General features: G+C 32.5%; 1 protein-coding gene across 3 annotated transcripts in view; it reads right to left on the bottom strand.

The window, feature by feature from the left end:
• Positions 1-6,063: 6,063 nt before the first annotated feature.
• The window catches only part of LOC106127631 (RNA pseudouridylate synthase domain-containing protein 2), a 229,821-nt gene continuing 210,014 nt past the window's right edge, over positions 6,064-25,870 (bottom strand). For 2 of the 3 annotated variants that reach the window (XM_013325774.1, XM_013325776.1), the window contains exons 2-13: positions 20,361-20,447; positions 14,917-15,004; positions 14,055-14,277; positions 12,959-13,046; positions 9,907-10,015; positions 9,571-9,682; positions 9,081-9,277; positions 8,769-8,966; positions 8,590-8,688; positions 8,391-8,515; positions 8,009-8,221; positions 6,064-7,896 (exon numbers count right to left, since the gene is read on the bottom strand). In XM_013325774.1, the coding sequence (XP_013181228.1) occupies positions 7,822-7,896; positions 8,009-8,221; positions 8,391-8,515; positions 8,590-8,688; positions 8,769-8,966; positions 9,081-9,277; positions 9,571-9,682; positions 9,907-10,015; positions 12,959-13,046; positions 14,055-14,277; positions 14,917-15,004; positions 20,361-20,447 (1,614 nt within the window). In that variant the 3' untranslated portion in view covers positions 6,064-7,821. Of the gene's footprint in view, positions 7,897-8,008; positions 8,222-8,390; positions 8,516-8,589; positions 8,689-8,768; positions 8,967-9,080; positions 9,278-9,570; positions 9,683-9,906; positions 10,016-11,069; positions 11,158-12,958; positions 13,047-14,054; positions 14,278-14,916; positions 15,005-20,360; positions 20,448-25,870 lie in introns of all 3 variants that reach the window. The other variant, XM_013325775.1, reaches the window with a different exon arrangement.

Below are 25,870 nucleotides of genomic sequence, written 5' to 3'. Positions count from 1 at the left end.
AAATTTATAAAAGAATATTATGCGTATTTAACCTAAGTAATGCTTATGAGGCTTAACGAATTCTTATCAAGATTTTTGTTTCCATGAAATAGTACGAACTAAATTTATAGAAGTATTAATCAAAATTACTGTTCCCACGTTCCTAAAACGTGTTAGTATAAAAAATTTAAAGCAGAGCAAGAGCAAGCAAGAGCGTCAGTGGCTCAGAGGTTTAGGCACTTGACTTGTATTCTGCAGGTCCTGGGTTCAAGTCCCACCATGTACCAATGTGTTTTACGATTTTAGATTCACATATGCGACGTTTCTACGTATGTTCAGATTATAAATATATCTTGCTTATATTATAAATGCGAATGTTTGGATGACTGGATGTTTCTTAGAAGGTATCTCTAGAAAGGCTGCAAGGATATGGCAAAGATGTAGAACATAGTCTGGAAGAACACATAGGCTAATAACTTTTTTCCGCGCAGACGGAATCGCAGTCAACCGCTAGTGTTTAAATAAACATATCCGTGTCTGTCATCTAGTCCAGGCTCAGCATTACCTTACGTTTTGTCTACAACTATTTTTAAACAGGACAAGATAAAAGTTAGTCGGAAAATAAGTAATTTATGCATAGTTTTTATTTTTGTGTTCCTTCCACGGGTATAAATATGTTTTTTTAAGACAGGTACTTACGAACAACATATTATGTTATACATATGTACATTATATATAACATATTATGTAATTTTCCATCATCTAGCAAACATTTTGACTAAGCTATTTTCTTCATACTTAAATTCTAGTAACATAAATGAAAAATGTTTTGTCATTATTATAGTTTGGGAAAAGTTGAATTTGTGCGACAACGGAATCTTGATTGTAATCATTTGTGGCATTAAAATTATGTATTATGTTAGTCAAACACGCGCAACAAAATTAGCTAAGTTTTTGGTAAAGGTCAGCTATAGTTAAATCCATTATAATGGTAAAAGTTTTCTTAATCTTATTACTTAAGCTTTAAAAAAAAACTGTATTTCCCCAAAAAATATATTTAGGCATTGTTTAGTTAAATACGTGTTTTAACCCTTTGAACGCCGGTGATGGATATTATGGACGTTAAAATGGGTACGTTTCACTACTTTCGGTATATTCTCATTTTGTAAGCCTACGCATTATAATGTTTTTTAATAGCTAGGTGCCGGGGAGGCAATAATGAAAGTAATTATTGATTCAGACAAGTTTTCTTACTTTCTTTTGTTGGCTAGCATACGCAAGTGTGGTTACCACACAGGAACATCCATCATCACACTACCCGGCCACTGAAATTGTTTCTACGTCACGCGACCCTCATTACAACCCTTTATGTGACATAGAGTAACAAATAATGAGACCAGTTTTGTGCATTTTTATTTTATTTGAATTATGTTGGAATTTGTTAATTACATTTGGACATAACAAACGTCAAATCTACTAGTACCCGGGAGTTTTTGAGTTCGAAATCTCCGTCAACATGTCGTTATCTCTGTTTTGCCAAAGATGAAAGACGGGGATGACGCTATCTTTATACAGTGAGTTTTGGCTCAGAAACTCACAGTTTTCGTTCTCAGAACATCTTTATTTTTAAAAACATGTAATATTTCTATAGTTGTCTTTTAATAAAAAAAATACAGATTAGATTTTACACAAATAATTGTGAATTAGTTTTTAAAAAAAATTGTAGATGAATAAAGTTGATTAAAAATAAACATGTCGCCTCTGTTTTGATATAGTCTGTGTCTTCCTGTCGTGAAGAATTGCCGCATTTTCGTGGCTCGCCATGCCTGCCGGTCCAATCATCAATCTTTCCCATCATGTTACATAACACCTTAATGTTATATAAACCCTTTGTTTTTCAGTCCACCTTTCTCTGGAATAACTTACTACGATAATAAAATAATATAATTAACAGTTTTATATGCGATTGCCTTGAACTAGCTGTGCCTGCGATTTCGTCCGCGTGAAATACTGTTTTTGGGTAGCATTTTAATTTTTTAGTCTACTTATTTTACTAACACTTATAGTACATACAAAACATATTAAACTCACAAAACATTCACATAAACCTCAAATATTAAAAAAAAACTTTCATCCCTTAAAGTTATTTTGCACCCTTGAGGGTAAAATGTTTAACATATTTATTATTTATTTATATCAAATTAACAGCCTAAAAATACCATACAATACAAATTTCCAACCCCTTTTCAACCACAAATAATACCTTTTTCGCGTCATAAATTAGCTAAATTTCATTTAAATCGGTTCCGTACGTTTTGCTTGAAAGAAAGAAGACAGACAGACAGACATTTTTATTTTACTTTGAGTTTACATATTAGTAAGGATCCCTTATGTTGAGACAATGATTACCAAATTAAGAATATTTATTTTAAATATATTGTTAGTTATTTTATGGAGATTGAGTTGAACCGAAGAATATTTTTGTACAAGTATTTTAGGTACTGTGAACTGTATTAGTGTCATAAATTTATTTTTAAATAACAACGGATTCTGTTGTAGAGTTAAGTAAGCTAACTTTTCTAAGTTTAACTAACCACAGGGAAAAACCGCAAAGTCCTTTGTGTCACTAACTTATAACAAACGGTTAAGGGTTTTACTTTTTATTTTTATTTTTAAATTCAAAGCGTAAGAAACTTTTGTGGACTAAGGGAAAGTTTTATATCGTTAAAGTTCATTTTATCCCAAGTTTACTTTGATTTAAATTTAAAAATAGATACAGTTTTTTTAAAATGCTAAGTTTTTGAAGCAGTTATGATGCTTCAAAAACTTAGCAGTTTTAAAAAAATCTAGTTAAGTATGTTGATTTTTTTTCTGACGTTTGTTGAGTAACGCCTTAACAAAATAAAGCGGAAATGTACACGTGAAGTAATTCATTAGCGGTTTGTTATTCGTGCGGTTAATAATTAGTCAGGAGCTACATTAAAATTTTAACATGTTACTAATTTTGTATTTCGTGTTAAAAATTATAAACATAACCTCAACTTTAGTTTATTGGGAATTTTATAAAGAAGTTATGTGATTTAAATATCACAAAAGCTTCAAAATCCGAGTTTTTCGTGCTTATTAACCACTCCCAATGAATTTGCTGTTTATTTCCTGCAGGCGTTTTTTTTTATTTTTACCTATGAATCTCGTATTCATCATCATCATCATCATCATCAGCTCACTATATGTACGACCCCAGGGGCTCGGAGCCTACCCTAAGTTAAGGGTGATTAGGGCACAGTCAACCACGCTGGCCTAGTGCGGGTTGGTTGACTTCACACATATCTTTGAATTTCTTCTCAGATATGTGCAGGTTGCATCACGATGTTTTCCTTCACCGTAAGAACGTCGGATAAATGTACATATGTAAATCGGAACCAAAAAACACATTGGTACAAGGCGGGATTCGAACCCAGGACCTGCAGATTGCAAGTCAAGTGCTTGACCCCTGAGCCACCGACGCTCACGTGAATCTCGTATTACGTACATATATTAAAAATAATTTTTATTTGAAATAAGTATAAATAACCTTTGCAGTTTCCACAATTGAATTTTTCATACGAAATTCTCGAAATGCTCAACAAAACTCAATTAGTTAATTAAAATGATGAACAAGCTAATTTTAATCTTTATGTCACGGTCGATGTTATATTAAAAGCATAATATGTAGTCGAAAAAGTTTAAAACTCAACGTAATGTTTTATTTTAAATTATAAATATTAATGTCAATTACCTAATTAGTAAAATATAATTAAGATACACTTCTAAACAAAATTTTAATTTATATTTGAATGTTTCAAAATAAGATTTACAAAATGATGCTGTAGGTAAGGTTAAAAGACAAATTATTATCAGTATTATATTTCCTTTGGGTTCGTAAAACGGTATCTAACATTTGTTTTTTTTTTTGGTTTTTGTTTATAATAAAGAAATAAAGAATATCCCGCACCCCAGGTCCCTGACCTCGACTGTGTTAAGGAACGAGAGGGCGGCATAGCGCCGGCCAAAAAAAAAACATTTGTTTCACGTCAAATATACTCCTACTTAAAGAAATAGAACTAAAATGTATGAATAGAAATTTAAATGTTAGCTAAGAAAATGTTCGTCCTTTATCTGTAATCATTGTACGTCTCAGTACAAAAGTGTAGCTTCTGTTATAAACTTACGAATACTAATTCGGGGCGACTTATCTATCGAGTCTGTCTGTATCGCTTGGCTGGCCAACCGAAACACTGACATTTAGTAAAGGTCGCATTTTAAAAAACACGGCCAACAAACGAACAAGGCGTGTAGGACTCTTGATATTGCTTAAATCCGGTCTTTAACATTTACTTGCATGAAATATACTATATTTTTATTTAATTGAAGGTCGTATTTTGCAATATAATTTAAACAATCGGTGTTACTGTCATGTAGGTACTGATTAAGCAGTCCTTGTATGGGCCTTGATGTATTTCGAAATATTAATCAGGCCCTTGAAAACACATCTGCTAAAACAGAGATCGCGAACCTTTGTTTATCAACGTGACATTTTCCTAAAAAAAAAAAAAGGTTTTATGGCGGTTCTAGACTTGCCATCAAATTAGTTCGACTTTATTGAACACATTCAGTGCAGTTCGTTCCCCATTTAATACCTATTTGGCACTCTCTTTCGAAGTAAAAGATGAATTTTTAATCTATGACCAATATTGTGATGCGTGCGTCATTGGTTCGCCATATCTATCGTCGTTACAATTGTAAATCACGTGTCTTGTTAAGGCGAAGTATAAACTGTCACTGGAGGAAGGTCAAGTATTTTTAAGGCAGAGGATAAATAAATAGTCCAAAAGTCAATGATGAATTTTATTCTAATTAAGTTTACGTGGAAACATGTATTATTATAACACGAATCTAAAGAAGAAAACACTATTATATTCTTAATTACGTAATACTTATACAAATAAACAAAATGTCTTTCACATTGTTGTCCTTCAAATTAGTTATGTTTAATTTGAAGATATATAAACAAAATAATAACATAAACACACATACAAGTATTTTTAACAATATCATTGAAGATGGCAAAGAAAAATCAAAAATTATAACCTTAATTTGTGCCTATTTTGTATTTATTTTTGTGCGTGAAAACGGAAACAGATAAAACAGATAAGTTATATGTTAAGAAATTAGAATCATGAATTGCGTTTTTTTGTTTCCTTATCACGCCTTCTTTGACCTAAACAAGTGCCAAGTGTATACCTACTTACGTTAAAACCGTGTAACGATTACAAATAACGGTAATGAAAAACATACTTTTAGAATTTATCTTATTTTTTTTTTATTGAGAAGGCACATGAAAATCTTATAAATAAATTAATAATCCGAGATTACGATATTCGTCGTTGAAAGCTTAAAAAATATACCGTTGTACTGAAAGTATAGACAGGTATTTAAAACTGTATTACTGAAAGTAAATAACATTTAATCTACTTAGGTTAGTTTTAACGGTTCGCTACAATATCAATGTATACATAACATAATATATGAACATTCTTACATACTATATAAAAATACCAACAATATTCAAAAGAAACCATTTGACTACAAGATTTGAACCTTTGAAGGGGTTAAGTTCAGCTTTACCTCATCTTAGGTGATATGCCACTGATAGAAATATTTTACAATCTACTATTCCATAATACAAAATGTCATCGAAAAAGGTATTATAATTTTGAATCTAGGAATTAGACAGCGGTGTTACCCGATCAATTATTTTAAACATTTTTTTTTGCAATAGCAACCCCAATCTGTTCACCTTACTTTTTAATACACAATTTGTTCCCAAAACAGATAAGTGATACGTTTTTTTTTTCTATTTGTAAAGATGACAACATATACTAGCACATGAAAAGCTTTTATACATTCATCGACATATTTAAATAATAAAAAAGTACTTTAATTTGGAGCAAGCATCTATTTTATTATAATACATGCAGCTCAGTGACTGAATTACGTTAAAAAAAGTTTTTTTTTTATAAAAAAAAATTCACAAATTTTTTTTTTAATTTTGCTTACTCCAAACCACGTTTGCTATTGCAAAAACTGAAAACGACAGAACAACGGATCCACAATCTATATCTAACACTATAAGTAAGAAAAATATATATTTATATAAAACTAATTTTATAAAAGCTCGTGAAAATATTTTAGTGTCACAAGAATTGTCTTTTTTTTATAATACTTGCTACTACATACACTAGATGTTAATGATTTGGGGCTTCAACATACAAATGGCAAAGTTAAAATATTAAAAAAAAACAATCCAAATTAAACAGTTCGGAAATTCTTAACAACTAAAAAAAACACGCAAAACTTATGAAATATGAAAAAAAAAAACAAACAAAATCCCTTACCATGTCTTTAAGTGTGCTGCTTTGATCGATTCAAAACCGTCACCTTAGTTTGTTAAAAGTTGCCTTTGGAGAAAACGACTCCATTATTACTTTGGTTATTTATTGTGTTACGTGACCACCCATATTTCAACGTTACATAGTTCACCGATAACCGTGCGTTTCCACTGAAACAGTACTTAAATAAAAACATATAGAATATTGAAAGAATAGATTAACAACATGCTTTAGTTTCAGTACTCTGGCAGTAGAAACCTACGGTAGAAAACACAGATTTAAAATGAAATAAAAAACAAAATTGAAACGATAAATGCAAATCAGAATTGCCAGAATGTTTCAGACGAAGCGGGAAATTAAAGGAGACAAAAAAAAGCAAATTTTGTCGTAGCAAAATACTCTATCTAGTAGGTACAAAAGTTTCGAGAGCCTATAAAAAACTTTTAACATCCTACCGAGACCTATGGAAGCCAAATATAACGTAGCAACAACGTCGAATACTATTTAAGAAATTTATCATTTAAATTCCTATGCCTCAAATGTACACGCATTTGATACAGAGATAGCTTTGTTTTTTTTTGTATTACCTATTTCTGGTCCAATTATTTTTTTAATTCCAACAGTAAAAAGTTTTAAATTAAAAATGAATTTAGATTTAACGACAGGTATAATTAGTAATGTCAAATTAAAAAAAAATACTTTGTTAAAGATCAGTGCTTTGGTTGATTAGCTATCTCGTACACTGAGAAAATATTAAATATGATTCAAATGAATATTTATGATTGTTGTTCAGACCCTGCCTCGTTTAAGCGATATACCTATTTTAAACGACCGATATTAGTTTTACAATTATTATAAAGATATCCTTAACACTACTCTAGAAGCTTGACAAAAAATTCTAGGCCGATAGGAACTGAATGTTGACAACGTAAACACTATAAATTATAGAGCAATCGAGCAGCGCTACTAATCCGATGGATATCCAGAAATACTAAAACAAGTTCGAAGTGCAACATCAAAGTAATGTAACCTATACTCTTAATATACGACTTACATTAATTACAAAATCTTATCAGCACTGATACTGTTACAATCAGTATCTCATTAGAATGGGTTTTTGTTGTTCTAATAGAATAAAATTGTCTCTTTTAATCTTTGATATCGTCTTTCTTTTATTATTTCATTTTCATTTAGTCCAATTGCATCATTCGTAATATCGTTACTCATTTCTATTGTTAGTGACATTTAAAAAGTAACATTGTTTGAAATCTTAAACTAAAAAACTGGTTTCCCATATTCACCGCTATTAAATAACATTTACAATACATCAATTCAACCCTCAACAAATCGTTCCGATTTATTTGATTTACATGCGTCTTTGTTGAATGCGCCTTTGGTGTTTACAATGTGACTATGAGTTCTCTTGCTCTTCCCAATCAACGTTCGCCCATTGAGGAAGTTCAGTTTCGTACTCCCAGCCGGGTCCCTTATAAGAAATAAAAATAATGTTTAGTCTTTTTTACTGTCATCATCAATCGTGTTTTGATCTAGTAAAAGTAATACAAGCCGTAAATTCTTAGTGATATGGTGTAGAATACCTTGTACTTCCAGGCGTGTAGGTACATGACAAGGTCGCGGGGACGCGGGTCGCGGTAACGCACTCGACACTCGTAGCAGTGTGGATCAGCTGTCAGCGAGTCTGCAGCTCCCGTGCCCACTGCGCCAGTGCCCAGGCTGGCCACTGCCGCTGCACTGGGAGCCCTAGTGCCCGCCCCACAACCCGTCTGAGTTGCCACTGTCACTTTATCGGACTGTGAACAAAATCAGGATATTAATTAGCAAATCGTAAAATCATAGAAATAGAAAAAAACCTTAAAGAAACCGAAACAATAAACTTTTTGAGATCAATTAAATGACTGGATATGGCTGACATGATGACAATCAAACTTTGATGATGAAAAACTGTCCTCGCAAACTGACCTTAGCATCATTGGAGTCGTCATTGAAAGCGGGTGATGTGGCCGGTGATGGCGCTAGGGTGCACAGAGAGTTCGCAGCCACGTCCACTGGAGCTTCCGCACCACTAGATGGACTTGGAAGCGTTGCTTTAAAAAAAACAATACATTATATAAAAAACAATGATATCACGTATAAAAAACTATAACATTTCTTAACTCACGAGTCATAACAGAAGATGGTGTTAGACCAGGTGCAGGAGATTCAAGTCTTGGAGATGATTCTCTTGAAGTTGGTCCCGTGTCGCAATCGTCTTCGCCCACTGCATAAGAAGCAAAAGCAAATTAATACTTTCATGTGCTTTATAAAGTGAGTTATTAAGAAAAATGTTTTCAAATGTACCTTTATCATCAGATACTGGCTTCGAAAATAATAAATCATCATCGCCGGCGTCGACTCCAAGCCAGTTTTCAGCGTTGTGTATGGCAATGAGGTCTCTGACTAACTGTTCGTCAGTTTTGCCACCAGTATCGCCTCCTTTACCACGGAGTGGTCCAAATACTGGATGGTTGTATAATGGATCGTTGACAACTGGATAGCCTGTACCAAAAGATATTAAATTCATGTCAGACAATTTCAATTTTTTCCTAAGTAACATACATTTATGTTAACAAATTATAAATTGTTAGAAAGAAATATTGCTGCATAACTCACCTAAATATTGGAGATGTACTCGAATTTGATGCATTCGTCCAGTTTTTGGTTTACACAGTACTACACTAGTATTGTTATTGGCGTTGAATCCCAATCGTTTGAAAACTGTGGAGCAATCCTTTCCCTTGGGAGAAACTTTGCACACTCCAATTTTGTAGCTCACCACTTCAATTGGTTCCTGACATTCTATTTCCTCGCTGCAAGTTGGAAGCAATAAAGCAAATGTTATCGTAATTTAATAAACCTCAATTATTAGTTGTTCGAATTCAATAGTTCCTCAACAACAATCTAGAGTTGTTGTTATAGTAGAGATAGTCGGAGCAAAGTATTGAAAATGCTGATGTCAATTTAATCTAATTATTAATACCTTAGTTTGAAACAAACAATTTTAAGTCTATTAATTTAAAACTAAACATATGTCGCAATTCTTGTTAGAGGCTACATATAGATTTTAAATGATGCTATAGTTACAGCAATAATTATATCTTACTCAGGGAAATGTCCGTCTACTCTGCAGACATATTCCTTCAGCACTTGTCGGTTTCTTATCTGATGTTCCATCTGTCTCGCTTTCTTCGGACTTCTTCCGAATAGCAATAACCCTGAACACAGTTGAATTTGTTTGATGAGGCAACGAAGAATTTTTTTATTGAAAAGTTGTTAATTATAAAGGTGAAGCTCTGATAGCAGCTCTTTAATTCATTCAACAATGATACTTAAATGAGTTCTTAATATAAAAATTATAAATTTTGAAACATTTTTAGGAGTTATTATAATGTTTTATGCCTTCGTCAAAGATTACATTGTGTGTTATTCTTCGTCTTACCTGAAGTTAGCCTGTCCAACCGATGAATTGTTCTCAAATTCTTCAAATTATATTCCTTGGCAAGAATAAAAACGACGGTGTTGTGTCGGTATCTTCCACACGGGTGAACCTGACGAATCGATTAACATTAATACTCTAAAAGATTTTTGTTCAAACTTCATTCTATAATCAATACATTTAAAGATACTGGTTGAATAAGCAAGGTTTTTTTTATATTTAAGTATTTTTTTTTTAAATATTGTTTTAGAAAATAAATTAAAACATTATTAGGCGGTGTAACACACAATGATGATAATGAAAGCATTCTTGATGAAGTGATGTAGAATTAATATAAAACACCAGAAAGTTATAGGCTTAATAATTGTATAAAAAAACTAAGAAAATCAGATACAATTGTTGGAAAAAGCAAGTTAATTGTGCCAGTTAACGGCAGGAATGTTCAGTGCATTTTGGATATAGTAATATGAAAAAGGCTTTAACATGCGATTCAAGAAGTATTATCATGGTAGTTTTTGAACATAATTCGCGCTACGATGTTCTTCGATTTATAGAAGCGAGCCGAATTAATTCTCTCTTCAAATCATCATTTTTTTTTTAATTTTGCAAAAATGTTTAAAAAATCCTTAAACAGTGGACTTAAGAAATCACTAATAATTAATTAATTTCAATTGAAGAGAGAATTGGGATGTACGTTTAACGAGCCTGTCGATAAAATCGATGAAAATAAAATCAAAGTATTGACACGCAAGTTGATCAATATCGTTCCACTTTCAAGTGGGATTCAAGAGACCGCACGTTCCATCAGTTCCGTTTGGAGTTTAAACAGGTCCAAACTTGTGCAGATTACAATCTTGTGTCAGACCCTGGTAGGGAAATTTAGTTTGGGAAAATTTACAACTAAATTCATAGTTACAACTTCAACAACAAATTTTACTTTGCAAGAATTACTCGATTAATATTTATATAATACATTCTTACAAAACATTAAATTTTAAAACAAAGACTATTCTATTCTGTGATTTCCATAAAATGATTCATGTGATTTTTTGGCAAAAACCAGAGGATTTGATCAGAATGAACAAATTTAATTAAGTATAAAGTAAGAGAAACGAATTGTATAACCAGGGCCTGACAGAGACTGGGACGGTCACGCGATGACTCACCGGCAGAGAGCAAGGCTTGTCTAGCACGAGTAGCTCCTCATCCACGTGTATGATGCGCAAGGGACTAGCGAGCACTGGAGTCTCATGCCTGGCCCACCACGGACAGAATTATTTATTAAGGACAAGTTATAGTCCTATGATGTCGCAATAACTTTTGATTGAATCAAAGTTTACATAAGCAGTGCTTGATGATTTACTTCTTTTACAGTCGTTCGTAAAGATTCGATTGCAGTATTTAAAAAATTCCTACTTTACTTTGGTTAATATGTAATTTTAAACTAAAAATTTATTTTAATTAAATGTTAAGTGTACATAATAAAGAGTTTGATACATTTTATTATTCAGGTACAAAAGATTCAATATATTTTCATTCTTTCTTGTTAAAAGTAACTTTAAACAAAGGCTTCATAGACATTTTATGAACTGCGATATATAGTGGTAGTAACGTGGACCGACTTGCGTGTAGTGTATACTGTTTAATATGATATGAGTAGAGTCCATTGATATAATATATAATTGCAACGAATATGTACTAAAGAAACATTACATTCTGTAGTAAATGACTATTGTAAATACATTTAAAAATATTTCTTAATACATTTTAAATGAGAATCGAATCGTAATATTTTTTCATCTTTTTTCCATTAATAAATTTCCAATAATAACATACGAACATGCGCGAAATCAATAATTCCATTTTCAAATCGAAATGGGGTCGATTTTTTTTTTAGTATAATGGCAATAATATATCGGAGTAGGCTTTACAAGAGCACTTCGGGACCTCCCATTGTGGTGCTGCATCAATCAAAGTAATTGGACACGGTCGGTCACTTGGGGCCTTGCGTTAAAATAAAAATCGCCACTTTGTTAAAGCCAAAATGACGAATAACAGAGATATTCCGATGGTTGAAAAATTCTTTTTATACTTGTAGAATCGTAATAACAAAAGCATCGTCAATTTGCTTGGGCATTTCGTGTTCATGAAATGATTTGGATCTCAGACTTTTGAGTTGAGGATGGAATGGATCCTATTTCAAAAGGTATATGGAATAGTTTTGGTTGTCATCTCAATTTGGTTAGTGCAACGATAACATTTACATTGATTTGTATCTTCTTGATTTCTTTTAATTTTTTTAATAATTAAGAAGTCTAAGAAGACGTCAGTTTTAACCTAGATGTAAATTATTAGGAGTAAAGAAGTGTAAAACGCAATCTCGTAGCTCAACGTCTAATTTATTAATGTGCCTCAAAGAGCTTGCGCCGATGTCTTAGAAGTGAAAGCCAACTTGAATAAGGATGTCTTTTGACGCGAGAGGCCTTTCATCACTGAAAACTGCTGAATATTTCTTGTAAGGCAAGCTGTGCATTAGCACCGAAAATCTTTTAAGCCACATATTTATAGTGTACTGAGTTTTTACTAAGATTAAAAAAAGAATTAAATATTATTAAAACTGTTCTTTTTTGCAATTTAAATTTCGAACCATAAATCTTATAATTTTAAGTAACTTTTTTTTTATCTCTTTGGCCAGTTATATATTTTTTCCTTTACTAATTATTTTAATACAAACTCTATCAAACTTATTCTTGGTATGAATCACAACAATTAACATAATAAAGCATTTAAAATGTATAAAAATATTCAGATATACTTACATTAGACCTGTTTAAGAAAATATAATGTGGAGTCTTTACAGATAAAGTTGTGTCGTGATTAAAATGAATGACTGCTGCAATAACACGGGACAAAAGCATTTTTAGATATACAACTACTACTACTACTGCTACTACTACTATAAAGTTAAAAAGGTATCATGCATCACATACAAAGGATATAAAAGAAGAAATGATCGAAGCATTACATAAACATGGCTGTCTCAATTGCCACTTACGGGGATAGAGGCTGGTTTGTTGACAACCACAATTTCCTCGTCGATATGTACGAGGGTGATCGGTTGGCTGGTGACCGGTACTTCGTGCCTGCAACGATACACACGTCAGGCTTCTGGCCTATAAGTGCCTCGGACGCTGAGCAAAATAACATCGACAGAAAAATTCAGTTAATTGTTTTAGTAGCAAACTTGGAAAACTTTAATGCGCCGAACTAATCTTATGATTCAAGAAAGTAAAGCAAACACTTTTTAAACTTCACGTTCGAAACGTTAATGGAGAATTCGAAGCTTAAGAAAAACAAAGAAGTTATTAATGAAGAATAAAGTTCACATTAACTTGGATTAGATAAGTGTAGAGTTTGAAACTTGTCTAGTGTTAAGTAGAATCAGTAACGCATATAAATTAAGAATCACAGAAATAAAATCTTTAAACGTGTACATGAGCGATAGTGTTAGAATTTGCTCAGAGTCCGTTGTACCTTATAATGTTTCTCGTGGTATGATGTACAAATAAGACGAGAACAAAACAACAGCAAATGAACATGCGTGAGTGAAAGTCATACCACGGGTTGATGTTAAAGATACAGAAGTATAGTCAACGATGTAGAGAATTTATAAAACACCCTTTATTAACATTTAAAAAAGTATTTCCCCTTTGAATATAACTGTGCACTCGCATGCTCATTCGGTGCTGAAGATTCTTTACTCTTTGCCAATCTAAGAGGCCTGTATGTACAAACAAGCTTAGACTTTGTGATCGCTGCATTAAGGCTTATTTCTATAAAAACCTAGATTATATCTACAAAAGATTGTATTCTAGAAAATTAAAGTTCTTCAAAAATCGTATGACATAGTACCACACCGGTTTTCCATATAGAATTTATATAGCTTTGGTTTATTGTGAAGAGGTAAGTAAGAAATAAGAGTTAATAATTTTACACAGGGATACGAGGTTTCTTTTTAACCTGCACGTGTATTGGACATAACAATTATGGCATATGAATAACAAGTGGACTACGTACTGTGTACTCTTGAAAAGTATAAAATATCATTGGTAGAAATGTCAATTTATTTAAATGGTACGCTAAAGTTTTACCTGTGCACAACGTTGGCAAGTAAGTCGTTATGTTTGAGTCTATAGTCAGGGTCGACTCTCTCGTAGTTGACAGTGAGTGTGCCAGCCCTGATACATCTTTCGTACTCCGCAGCGGGATGAGCTCGAAACTCCCGCGCAAACACGTCCAAGATCTTCTCCCCAACCCACCTGCCTTTCGTGAAGGTGGTGAACGTAAAGTAGTAAGGATAGACTTTTCTAAGACCTGAAAATAATAATTATTTACATCTTATTTCATCTAAAGCAAAATTTGATAACAATTCTTGATAGCTGTTTTATCCTGCATTACTTTTTTCACTTCCTATGTTTTAAATTTAAAATATTTTTCAATGATGACGATAAAATTTGTATAATTTGTACTACGATATTATAAATCAAAAAGTGTTAATATTAATAAAACTAATTTATAATAAAGACATAGTTTTCAAACTAGCCTGGTTTAAAGTAGGTTGAGTTATAGAAATGGAAAGCGTTTACCGCCGCAACCTCAACTGAGCTGTTGTTAAAGACTCGAATGATCTGTATCGGACGCAGACCGCGACTCTGCGGTCAAACAACTTTATATATAACCAGTATGTAACATAAGTGATTTGTTAGCAACGCTATTTATAGGAAAATTACTTTCGCTATAAATGCGATGGCAGTTTTCTGTACTGCTTTTACTTTATTAGTATTTATCTTAATGTTAACATAGGTTCAGTTTCTAAACATGGAACTAGTCTTGTTTATTTCTTTGCCGACATCTAACTTGTCTTCTAAATAAAAATCTGGCAGTGTATTTTTTCTCTATTGAATTTTTTTATGTTGTTTTGCGAATATATTTTAGTGATGTTTGTATAAATACCATTCTCAATATAGTACGATGTCTCGTTGTAGCGGTCATCTGTGAAGCCCGGCCTTTTCGCCTTCAATGCTTTGGTTTCAAGCTTTGCCTGCAAACAAAACATAGAGTTTATCTTTGCCAAATATCAGAAGTACAGAGTATAAAAACTTGTCCATGGTCAGATAGCAGTAACTTTAACTTACAACTTTTAATATAAAATTATCATTGAAATTCATAATTATTAGAAATCTAGAATCAAATACAATTTAGAAGGAAATGAAAAAGTTAAAAAAAAATGATTTTAGTTTAAGAATATTTTCTTTGTAGAGCAGTGTAATCTTCTTTAAAAAAATTGAATTGACATAATATTCGTGGAAATTGAGCTCTAGAATCGCTTGTATAAAGTTTCCTACACAGGTATGCCGCCTGACAGCGAAATGAGAAAAGTTATTTTTTTAAACGAAACATTCTACAGGGTGTTATGAGCGTTTTATTTATCCTCGCATAAGCCTTTTCCTTTGTATTTATTATTTTCGATGTTATCTCATAATTTGTTTTATTTTAGGGTGTTACTTTCTGAATTTAATTGTTGTTTCTGAATCGATCTGACGATATTTTACATAGCACAATTTAGTAATAAACAATAATAGCTTGAATGTCGCCTTGAAGGTATTGAAGTCGTGAAACTGAATTAATAAAAACCAAAAATAAGCAATCTTAGAATCGGTTATGCGTTTAACTAAAAGTCAACTATATGTCTTAGGCGTACTACTAATTAAGGCTAAGAAACTTAAAGGTAAATTAATGTAATTGAAAAGGAGGTAAATATAAAAACCAACGTAAAATGAAATGACAAAACAAAATAATCCATTTCGATGTAAGAAAGATGATCGGAATGGTTGTGTCATAAAAGATAAAAACGTTTTTGTGCGATGTGATTTAATTTATAAAACAGCAGATGTTTTGTCCGGGATTCGCTCAGATTGTGATATTTTTGGCGCAAGCACCATTGTTCTGTGCCACAAGTTTTTGTTCATTTAATTTATTTTTATTCTCATCCACCGACGTCGCTTTACAATTAACGAAATTGTTTTATACATTATATTGAATTAAAATATTTTATTATATAATTCATTTTCATTAAAAATAGTTTAGATTTATTATAATTTATTTACTATAAATTATTTTAATTAATAATTGTTTTGATTTATATAATTACTAGCTGTCGCCCGCGACTCCGTCCGCGCGGGATTAAAAACAGATGTTGGCCGATTCTCAGACCTACTCAATATGCTCACAAAATTTCATGAAGATCGGTCAAGCCCTTTCGGAGGAGTATGGGAACGAAAATTGTGACACGAGAATTTTATATATAAGACTACCTGTAGCCGCGACTCTGTCCGCGCGGACTTAAAAAAAATATTTGTAGCCTATGTGTTCTTCCAGACTGTGTTCTACATCTATGCCAAATTTCAGTCGGATTAGTTCTGACAACACAAAAAACAAATATCCATCCATCTAAACATTTCCAATTATAATATTAATATAATAAAAAATAATATTAGTAACATTATAATCTCATCTTATTATTTTAGTGATTAAAAATAGTATAGTTATAAATTACCTATCCAACCTCAAATAACGTTAATTAAATAGCAATAATAAATTAATAAAATTTATTAAAACAAGGTAAAGATATCCAGACTACAGACATCTATAAGACAACTTTGTGATGCGGTCTTTACAAGGAATTTCGTGAATAGAAATTGCAAACAACAATACCGCAACTCTCTCAAACATCCAAGCTTATTCGCCTCAAACAAAGGGATCTGCTACTGAGATGAACATGTTAGAACATAATACGTGTTTTGCCAGAACAGACTCGGTGTCCAGAGTCTAGTTTCTATATGCACAGACTTACTTATCTTACTTCTTACTATATCTTACTCATACTAATATTATAAATGCGAATGTTTAGATGGATGTTTGTCTGAACTTATCTCCAAAACGGCTACATGGATCTCGATGCAATTTTTGCATAGAGTTAGATCAAGTTAGTCTGGAAAACACAGAGGCGCACAAAAAATAAAAAAAATATATTTTTTTTATTTCTTGCGCACAAAGTCGCGGGCGACAACTTATTTACTAATAAAGATAATAAACTGGTGAAGTTCGAGGATTAGAAAAATGTTGCATTATTAAAAAAAATGAAATTTAAGAGTGTGTATAGGTCTGTTTAAGTAACAGTTAAGTAACTCATAGTAAAGTCCCAAAGGTAATGTAATCGTGAAAATATTTAAACCTAAAACTTAAACTGCAACAATAGTTCATAAAACCTTGTAGTTAGTTCATAAGTACAAAGTTACCGCGGTTCTTTCAAGGCGGGTAATGTATTTAAATTAGGGCGAAGTGCGCCGCCCCTCCTCGTAAATTCAAAGCAACCCCAAGCGCCATTTGTGGAGATAATGAAAACAAAATGACCCCGACTCTAGAAGTGTTGTATGTCCACAAAAACTATAGACTTGAGTCAATATCCAAAATATTGTTAGCTTCATAAGTTAGTAAGTAGTTTTTTAATTTGTTCAAAATTCATACTATATCTTCTAATGCTGTTTTTATATTTTTTCTGTTCGTAAAATAAACATCTTGTTTGTTATATGTTGGCATTTATATGTGTTTATCTTAACGTGCTATCTTCATACAATTTTCTTATTTATTATTATATTGTATTATATAATAAAATTTATGCCTAAGTCCTCAGTTATCGTAGTATAACTTTTCTTTCTCACTTAGTACAATAGAGCATCTCGGCAGACGAGGCGGTCGCGTGATCGAACACATCTGGGGCGTTGTGTTCTATCATTTGTAATGCGACAAATGACATGTCATAAAGAATTGCAAAACTTGTTTGGATATTTGTTGTGACTAAATAACCACTAGTTGTTAAACTCATAAAAGTCGCTCCTAGAAACTTGATTTTTTAACAGACTTCGAAAAGGACGAGGTTCTCAATTCGTCTTTTATTTTATGCGCTCCTGCTTGTCCGATTTTCATATTTTTTATTCGAAAAGTATTGCGTGTCCGTTAATGTTGAAAAATTAAGAAAGTGTTCAGTAGTTTTTGAGTTATTAGTAAAAAAATGTCAGTCTTATAAATTTTCGGCCGAAACGTCTATATAAAACCCTACTGCCATGTTTCTATCCTATACTATTAGTATATGTTATAGCTATAAGGGTCAATGTATTCAAGTTACATGAAATAATTAGCTATCGTAAAGTTGGTAGTATAATTTATTAACATGGGCTAGGTCACCTATCCTGTAAAGGCCAGCTCGCTCGCGTGACCAACCCCAATGAAAGCTGCTAATAAATCTTGAATAGTTTCAGGTCTGCTATATGTCTACTACAATAAACTACGTGTAATAGATATTACTAAGTAATTGTTTGTGTTTTGTTTATAAATATAAATATTTTAAATGTTTCTACAGTCATTATGACACTTGTATTTGTGCACTTATGTTTGCCTGAAAAATCTTCAGCGCAATAAACAAAAAGTACTCTATAATATGCCTGCATGCATTCAACTTTACGTAGAGTCTTGTTAAAATTGGCCCAGTCGTTACGGAGATTACCAGGAACAAACGCTGCTTTGTGGACAGACAAAAAAGGACACTCCAATTTTATTCATTATATAGATAGAGATAATATTAAGCGAAAAATGGAAGCTTTATGAAATGTAATAGTTTCCTTTATCTTTTAATATCAAGTTTTCTCTTTTAAAATGTTAATCAGATATTTTTTACAATTAAAAGAAGATAATTGTAGAACTGTTTTTAAATTTTTCATAACTTTTTTTTTGTAAAAAAAGTAGTTTGTTATTAAAGCGCTGCAGAAATTACTGAAGTCAGTTTTCAGCGCAATTAACCCCATTTAAAGTATTTAATGTCACGAAACGACATTAATGATAACGAAAGCCATAACTGGGTCGACTCAGTGTCATGGAAAACAATTTGGGAATTAGGATTTGCAAAGATAAATGCGGTGTGTTTATGACTTTTGAAAATATAACTATTTGTAAAAGTAAATTTAAATCATTCATTCAAAAAGATTAACTGAATGAATATGGTCATTCATCATCATCATCATCAATACGTCCTCACTGAGAGACTCGGAGCCTGTCCTATGTTTAGGGTCACTAGGCCATAGTAGATACTGAATCTCTTCTCAGTTTTCCTTTACCGTAAGAATGTCGGATATGGGGTCATTGATCAGTATTAAATTAGTTATGACATATGACGTTGACACCCAATAACTACATCTCATTCTCTATTTTAAACGATGTAACTTTCTCTAAATTACAAAAATGAATTTTATGTAACCCAGTGAGTGTGGTCCCTGTTCACAATCTGCGCACGTCCTGCATGGTGACGTGGAATACTAAACAGAAGCCGAGTCAGTGCAACTGCAACGATGTACACATTACACAGTTGTACATTACGTAACGTGTACATTACACAGTTGAACATTGTACACATGTTAACGACAAACGCAGCTATTGCTGAGTTGAGTATCTCTGTTGACAAAGCAAACATGAACTATTTTAGCTTTAATCGTGGACTCTATTAATCGGTGTTTGTGAGGTAAGTTAATTCGCCAACAAAAAGTCCGAGAATGATGTTAGTACGAATTCAGTAGATTTAATTATTTAGTATAGAAGTATAGTCAAATATGCGTTTTGCTATCTAGTTTATTTATTCAGTCTATTTAAACAAACTTAACTAAATTTGCTTTCGTGGTAGTGGCGGAAGGTCTAAATTTTTTTTAAATAATAAAGTAAAAGCAATAAATAAAACAAAAAACGATCGATTATTTCGAATTAAAAAAGATAAACTTTAACTGTTGTACGTAATGTAGTACAACGTTCGACTCTTGATAATCTCTAATAGAAATACATTTAGCATCTTGTACTCAAAGATACGAAGTACCTTTAAGTAAAAAAGATAAGTTAAGTTAAGCAACGTTGTATACAAGAAGTTTGTCGATAAAATCGTCTCAAGTTTCACTTCGACTCAAAACTTTGAGTAGACTTCACGTATCTTTTTATTAAAAACACTTAGGTCTGATTTAAGAGTTTGGAGAGGTCTGCTCCTTACGAGCATAAAAGATAAGTAAGATTACCTTAAAAGATAAGTTTTCATTGAGTTGAAAGTTAGTTTTCGTGTTACATGAATATTTTGTTACATTATCTACAACGAAAAATCTCTCTCTTCCTTTCTTAAGGTGCCTTTCCATTTAATGGAGGTTGGCCGTCAGCTCAGTGAACGAAGAATCGTTTCCCAATATTTTTTTTGGATTAAATAACCATTAAAATTAAAAAAAAATATGTGAAACTTTAACATTGTACATCAAAAGGAACTGTTTAATTTTTAAAGGATACCTCATGATATTATAAAATTTGTTACGAACCTTTTTCAAGTCCTTATTTATATCCGCATCGTCGGCTTTTCTTTTTTCGCAGGACAGAATGCAGTTCTTTCCGTTGTCTTTTTCACCCTGCAACAAACAAATTCAACGTTAATAGGTAAGCAAAGTCAGCAGTTTATGTTGGCAGTTGAAAATACTTTAAAAGTTCCTGTAAAAATTTGAAAATGAAAACTGAAAAATCTTTAAATAGATTTTATATCTTACTAATAAAAATGAAAATGTTTACACGGATGTATGTTTGTTTGTAGGTATCTCCATGAAATTTGGCACACATACAGAACGTAGCCGGGAAGAATACATAAGCTACCAAATATGTTTTTTTTATCCCACGCGGACGGAATCGCGGGCGACCGCTAGTAACAATATAAAAAGCTATTGTTATAGAATATAGAGGAATATTTGCAATTACATGGCAATATTTCTTGTGTGTCAACGGACCCGAAGTAAGCGAGGCGAAAAGTTAAATAAAACAAGGTGAAATATGGCGACATAATCTGCCTCGTAAATCATTATATACGGGAATGCGTATAAAGAATGTTGCACATAAGATGTGGTACTTGTAGCAACGTATAACCGTCAGTTTCCATTGTCGGAACACATGTACAGAAACATTGTTATCTACGTTCTTCCAAAAACAATGTTTAGGATGGCGTTGTCCGTTGCCGACAGACGATCTCCATAAGCGAGAAACCATTATAAACTTAAAAATATCGCAGATCCTTGACATCTCACTTATCCAGTTTCAACTGTATTTTGTTGAACATATGTTTAGGCAATGGAAGCCCACGGTTAACCCTACAGTCACAGATGTTTGTATGATTGGGATAAATTGTATGTAACGTAACTTTAAAGTTATGATAACAACATGAAAAAAATGGTGCAAAATTTAATATTTCTGGTTGGTATTCTAAGAGATAAAATTTGAAAAGGAAAGTAAAAGTTAATTATTTATCTAAACGGTTGTTTTCCAATAAACATATCAGAAACACGGTAGGTGGGTTCTTGTGAAATATTGTAGCTGCAGAATATTGGCTTGTGGACAAAAGATTGCGTATATTTTGAAAAATGCTCTAATCAATATTTAAAAACATTTCTGGAAGTCATTTATTTTAATGTTTTTTTAACCTAAAGGCTAGAGCGTGTTATGGTTATCTTGCTTCTTGTTATTAAATAAAGCGGAAAGTTTAACCAATATGCAGTCCATTTTTTTTATAATTAAATGCTACAGGATAGGTCTGTTAATTTAGCCCCGTCCCGATGCGTTGGAGGAACAGAGAGGTTTAGTGGGTATGCCTCCGCTATGGGGGAGAATCGCATATAACTACACCCTCCCCCCGGAGCACGTAGTTTGCATAAAGCATTCCTCTCTGGAAAAAAAAAGTCTGTTTATTTTACCTTTAATTTACATAGTAATATCAAAACAATATTATGGAAAATTATAAAGACGCAATTTTCGAATTACATTTTTATAAATAGAGCACACCACAGAAATATATTCCGTAAGTCGTTCGTAACACGTGAATGAATGCGAAATAGAAAATGATGAAAGTTGGTGAATTATTAAAGGGCTGCGTTCACATCGGGGTCTCGTCGGGTGGGGGAAAGTACGACGTAAACACATAACGTGTTCGTTCATTTCACGCGAATACCTTATTTCGTAAGTTAAGCTCTTATACAATTACCCACCTTTTTTTGGAATTCGTAAACGAACTGGCTGAATACAAAATATTTTTGATCGAGTTAATGACTTCGTAGATATACAGTCAAACAAATATATCTGGCCTGTAAGAGGAGCGTTGCTATAGCGGTTCTGTCACAAAAATATAAACGGGCTATTATACGACCAGGAACTGGAGACATTTTTTTTTACATTCACAGGGGGGCTAGCCAGCTATCATAATTTAATTTGATTTATGCCCACCAGGTCAGATAACTTAGTATATAAATGCACTTTCATTTATTTACGCACACACTGACACATTAAGACTTAAGTGGTCATTAGGAGTAAATTTACATCAGAATTCTATACTAAGATACACCATGGCCACTTGTTAATCTTATACGTTTGCAAGAAAACCTTTTCATTCACTACAACGTATTTAAACTACACATTTTTGTTTAGATTTACTTCGAATCTCGACGAATAAAACATTGTAAAACAAACAGCAATCGGTGTACATCAATCGAATCGATTGCTTGCTGACAAACTGCGAGAGTTGTCCGGTATTATGTTACAAATCTTTGACTTTTAAGAGACAGGATCTGCCAAGCGCGCTAATTCCCCTCTGTTATATAAAAACAAACAAGTTCCAAACTTCGTTGACGTTGATAAGTCGTTATCAACTATCAAGTCTATTTCAATTTTACATAAGCGTTACCCTGATTATGCACGTGATGTGTGATTGTTTTTACCTAACCTCTGCAGAAAGTTGCAGGATATACATATTTGGTTCAACGGCGGCTGTTTGACTAGTCCATTTTTCTATTGTCAAAGTTACAAACGCACGGCTTCCGACGCGATAGCGATGGTTCTGATCGATAGCTCACTTCCTGACAAATGAACGTGAGAAATGCAACTATTGGTTTATGGTTATATTGGTTAAATACTCGGGTTCTAATCTGTTTTATATAAAGTATTATTTTGATTTATGTATTTTTTAGTGGAAATACTTAAGAGACTTTCTAAGTTGGACGTCAGAGTTTGTAAATGTTTACATTAAAGTCGAAAAAAGTGAAACTTTTTTTAGAGTAATAGTTTTCATTTATTTTAAACTATCAAAGAAAGATCTTAACACAGCTCTAGCTAAAAGTAGAATTAGAGAAAAAAAAGTTAAGAAACATGAAGCCTTTTTTGGCCCATACAAGTTCGTTTCGAAATCGGTTTGGCGTCGCGTGCCGAAGAGCCGCCGCGAAGCAAAGGAGGGGATTGTCGGGTAACGATTTATGGGAACCCAAGTCCCTGGTCACGTGCGCACGTGTTTAGGAATTCCGGGAATTGTGAATAAGCAAGGGACTTCCCCGTCCGGATATATTATACTATGTTTTTCAGGTTTGCTACACTGTGAATATTAGATTATTGATGTTTGTTTTATAAAAATATACTATCGCATTTTTGTTATACTTAATTTGATTTCAATATCTTTTTTCAAACTTTAAACGTTGAATTATGAGATGGTTGCCGCGTCAATAAATCAAATTGTGGATTCCAATTTTAAACCACCTATTTTGCATTCAGTATTCTAGACTATTGACATTAAACTTTTCAGTTGTTTTTGCATTATTTTTTTTTTATATCAAAAGGTGGCAAACGAGCAATCGGCCACCCGAAATCGCTGAAATAGCGAAGTGACCGTTGCCCATGGACATACGCAATAGCATATGCGTTGCCTACCTTTAATCGACGAAGGAGAGTGTAGCATTCGTTGTGCTATATTTGGCTCGTTCACGTACCGACACGTGTTGCCGGCTCAAAGGTCTGACATCGACTGACGTCCCCTCTCTCCGGCATGTACTTATGGCGTGTACGCTCGAGACAAACAACACTACGTTTATGCATACACTACATCCCTTCCTTTTTTTAATATATTTAATATTGCTAAGTATAGGTACTTGTATTCTAAAACTATCAATTAATGGAATACAAGTATACATGAAATTCGATATCCTAAGTTTCTCTACACTTCTACATGTATATCCATTTTGTAAGTTTAATAAACTTAGATTCAATGACAATAAATATAAATTCACTTAATAATTATTTTCACAACAACTGCATAGATATTTGTTACCATCCTATACTTATCTTCCATGTTTCCATTATTTCTTCCTTCTATATGCTCTACTTCCTTCCATTTGTTATTTAGAACACTCCAGTGTCCCTCAATTCTTTTTAAATAAACTTATTTTCGTCTTGACATTTGTCACGTTAAAATATTCCAAACTTCAATATCGCCATCAATACCTGTCTCTACGGTATGGGAAGCAGGATTTTAATTGACGTTTACTTTGTTATCTTTGTGTAAATTATTAATGTCGAAGCCAAATATTTTGCTAAAAAGATATGTTTAATAATTAACAGTACTTAAAAGTACTTAACAGTTTGAATGTATCCTAGGCGTGATAATTTACGCTAGTAGCAACAATAAAATTTTACTCTCTACTATGAATGTTATGCACTGTAGACACAGTACTAGTTGGTTGGAACACCAAAAGATGTAACTGATTGTGTGACCATTTAACTTGTTTACTTTTTAATTTTCAGATGTAACTGTGCCCGCGACTTCGCTCGTACGAAATACTGACTTGGATAGCATTTCAATCACTTAGGCTAATCACTTAATATTATTAAGTTTTATACTGAAACATATTAAACCCACTAAATACTCGCACAAAATTCACATATTCCAATACATCAAAATCAGTCCATGACAATGGTCCCAGGCTCCCGTCCATCAGTGTACCAAACTTAAGCTCAGATAGACAGACAGATGAAGGCACCCTCGCATCAATAAGAATGTTCTATCCCTATATTATGGAATAGTCAATGATAATTTTCTTTTCTAATACATAACCTGAAAATGACTAACTTACTATGTTAACAATTTAATGTTTCTTCTCCTTCAAAGATGTTACATTTTCTATTGAATGAAGGTTTCAAAAGTCAAGACTTATACCTTTTTTATATTTAATTACCAAATTTATTTCCCGGCTTATTTGAGATCTTTCAACCCACAACACAGAGTCACTAACGGTATTTAATTATGTTGAACTTTATATTTAACTTGATGGACAATATTTAAATGCCACTATAAATTTTCAATTTATCAGATGTTCAACTATATCTATATGTAACAATGAATTGCTAATGACTACTCTGAACATAGCAAAAGTCTTTTTCAATATAAGTGTAACATAAATAAACATAAAGAGACAAACTCTTTGTCCCTTCTTTTCACAGGTCAGCAAATGAACTTGTCATTGCCGTTTATTCTCTAATGTTATTTACAATCAAACAGGTAGCTATTTCTGTATGAAAATAGTTAAGTTACTTGTAGAACTAAGGGATAGCATTTTATTCCACAATCGTTTTTTATTCAGCTTATAATAATCCAAATGGAATTTAAAAGTAAAATTATATATTATGTCAACAAGATCTCTTTGATTTTAAACACACTTTTAGGCGGTGTGCTAAAGTCGTTTAAATAAGTCGATAGTGCGATTTTGGTTCAATATTTCATAAATCGGTATTTCTACTACCTAAATTGAGTTTAAAGCCGTTAAAACTTAATTCAAGTTGACTCACCAATTTTTTGTGGGTTATTGATAACAAAATCCAGCTTCAACATACCCCGACTGCGACTAGTCTGTCCTCAGCGAGGAGTTGCCTAAACAGCGACTTTTACAATGAATTCCTCCATGACTTGGTCCAATAATTATGCTATAAATAAAGCTATTTCAGAAAGAAAACATTAACCTTTATTTATTCTATTTTA

The sequence above is a fragment of the Papilio xuthus genome, unplaced genomic scaffold, assembly GCF_000836235.2.
Source record: "Papilio xuthus unplaced genomic scaffold, Pxut_1.1 DF824655.1, whole genome shotgun sequence".
Classification (NCBI taxonomy): Eukaryota; Metazoa; Arthropoda; class Insecta; order Lepidoptera; family Papilionidae; genus Papilio; species Papilio xuthus.
This window is presented reverse-complemented; position numbering and strand designations above follow the sequence as displayed.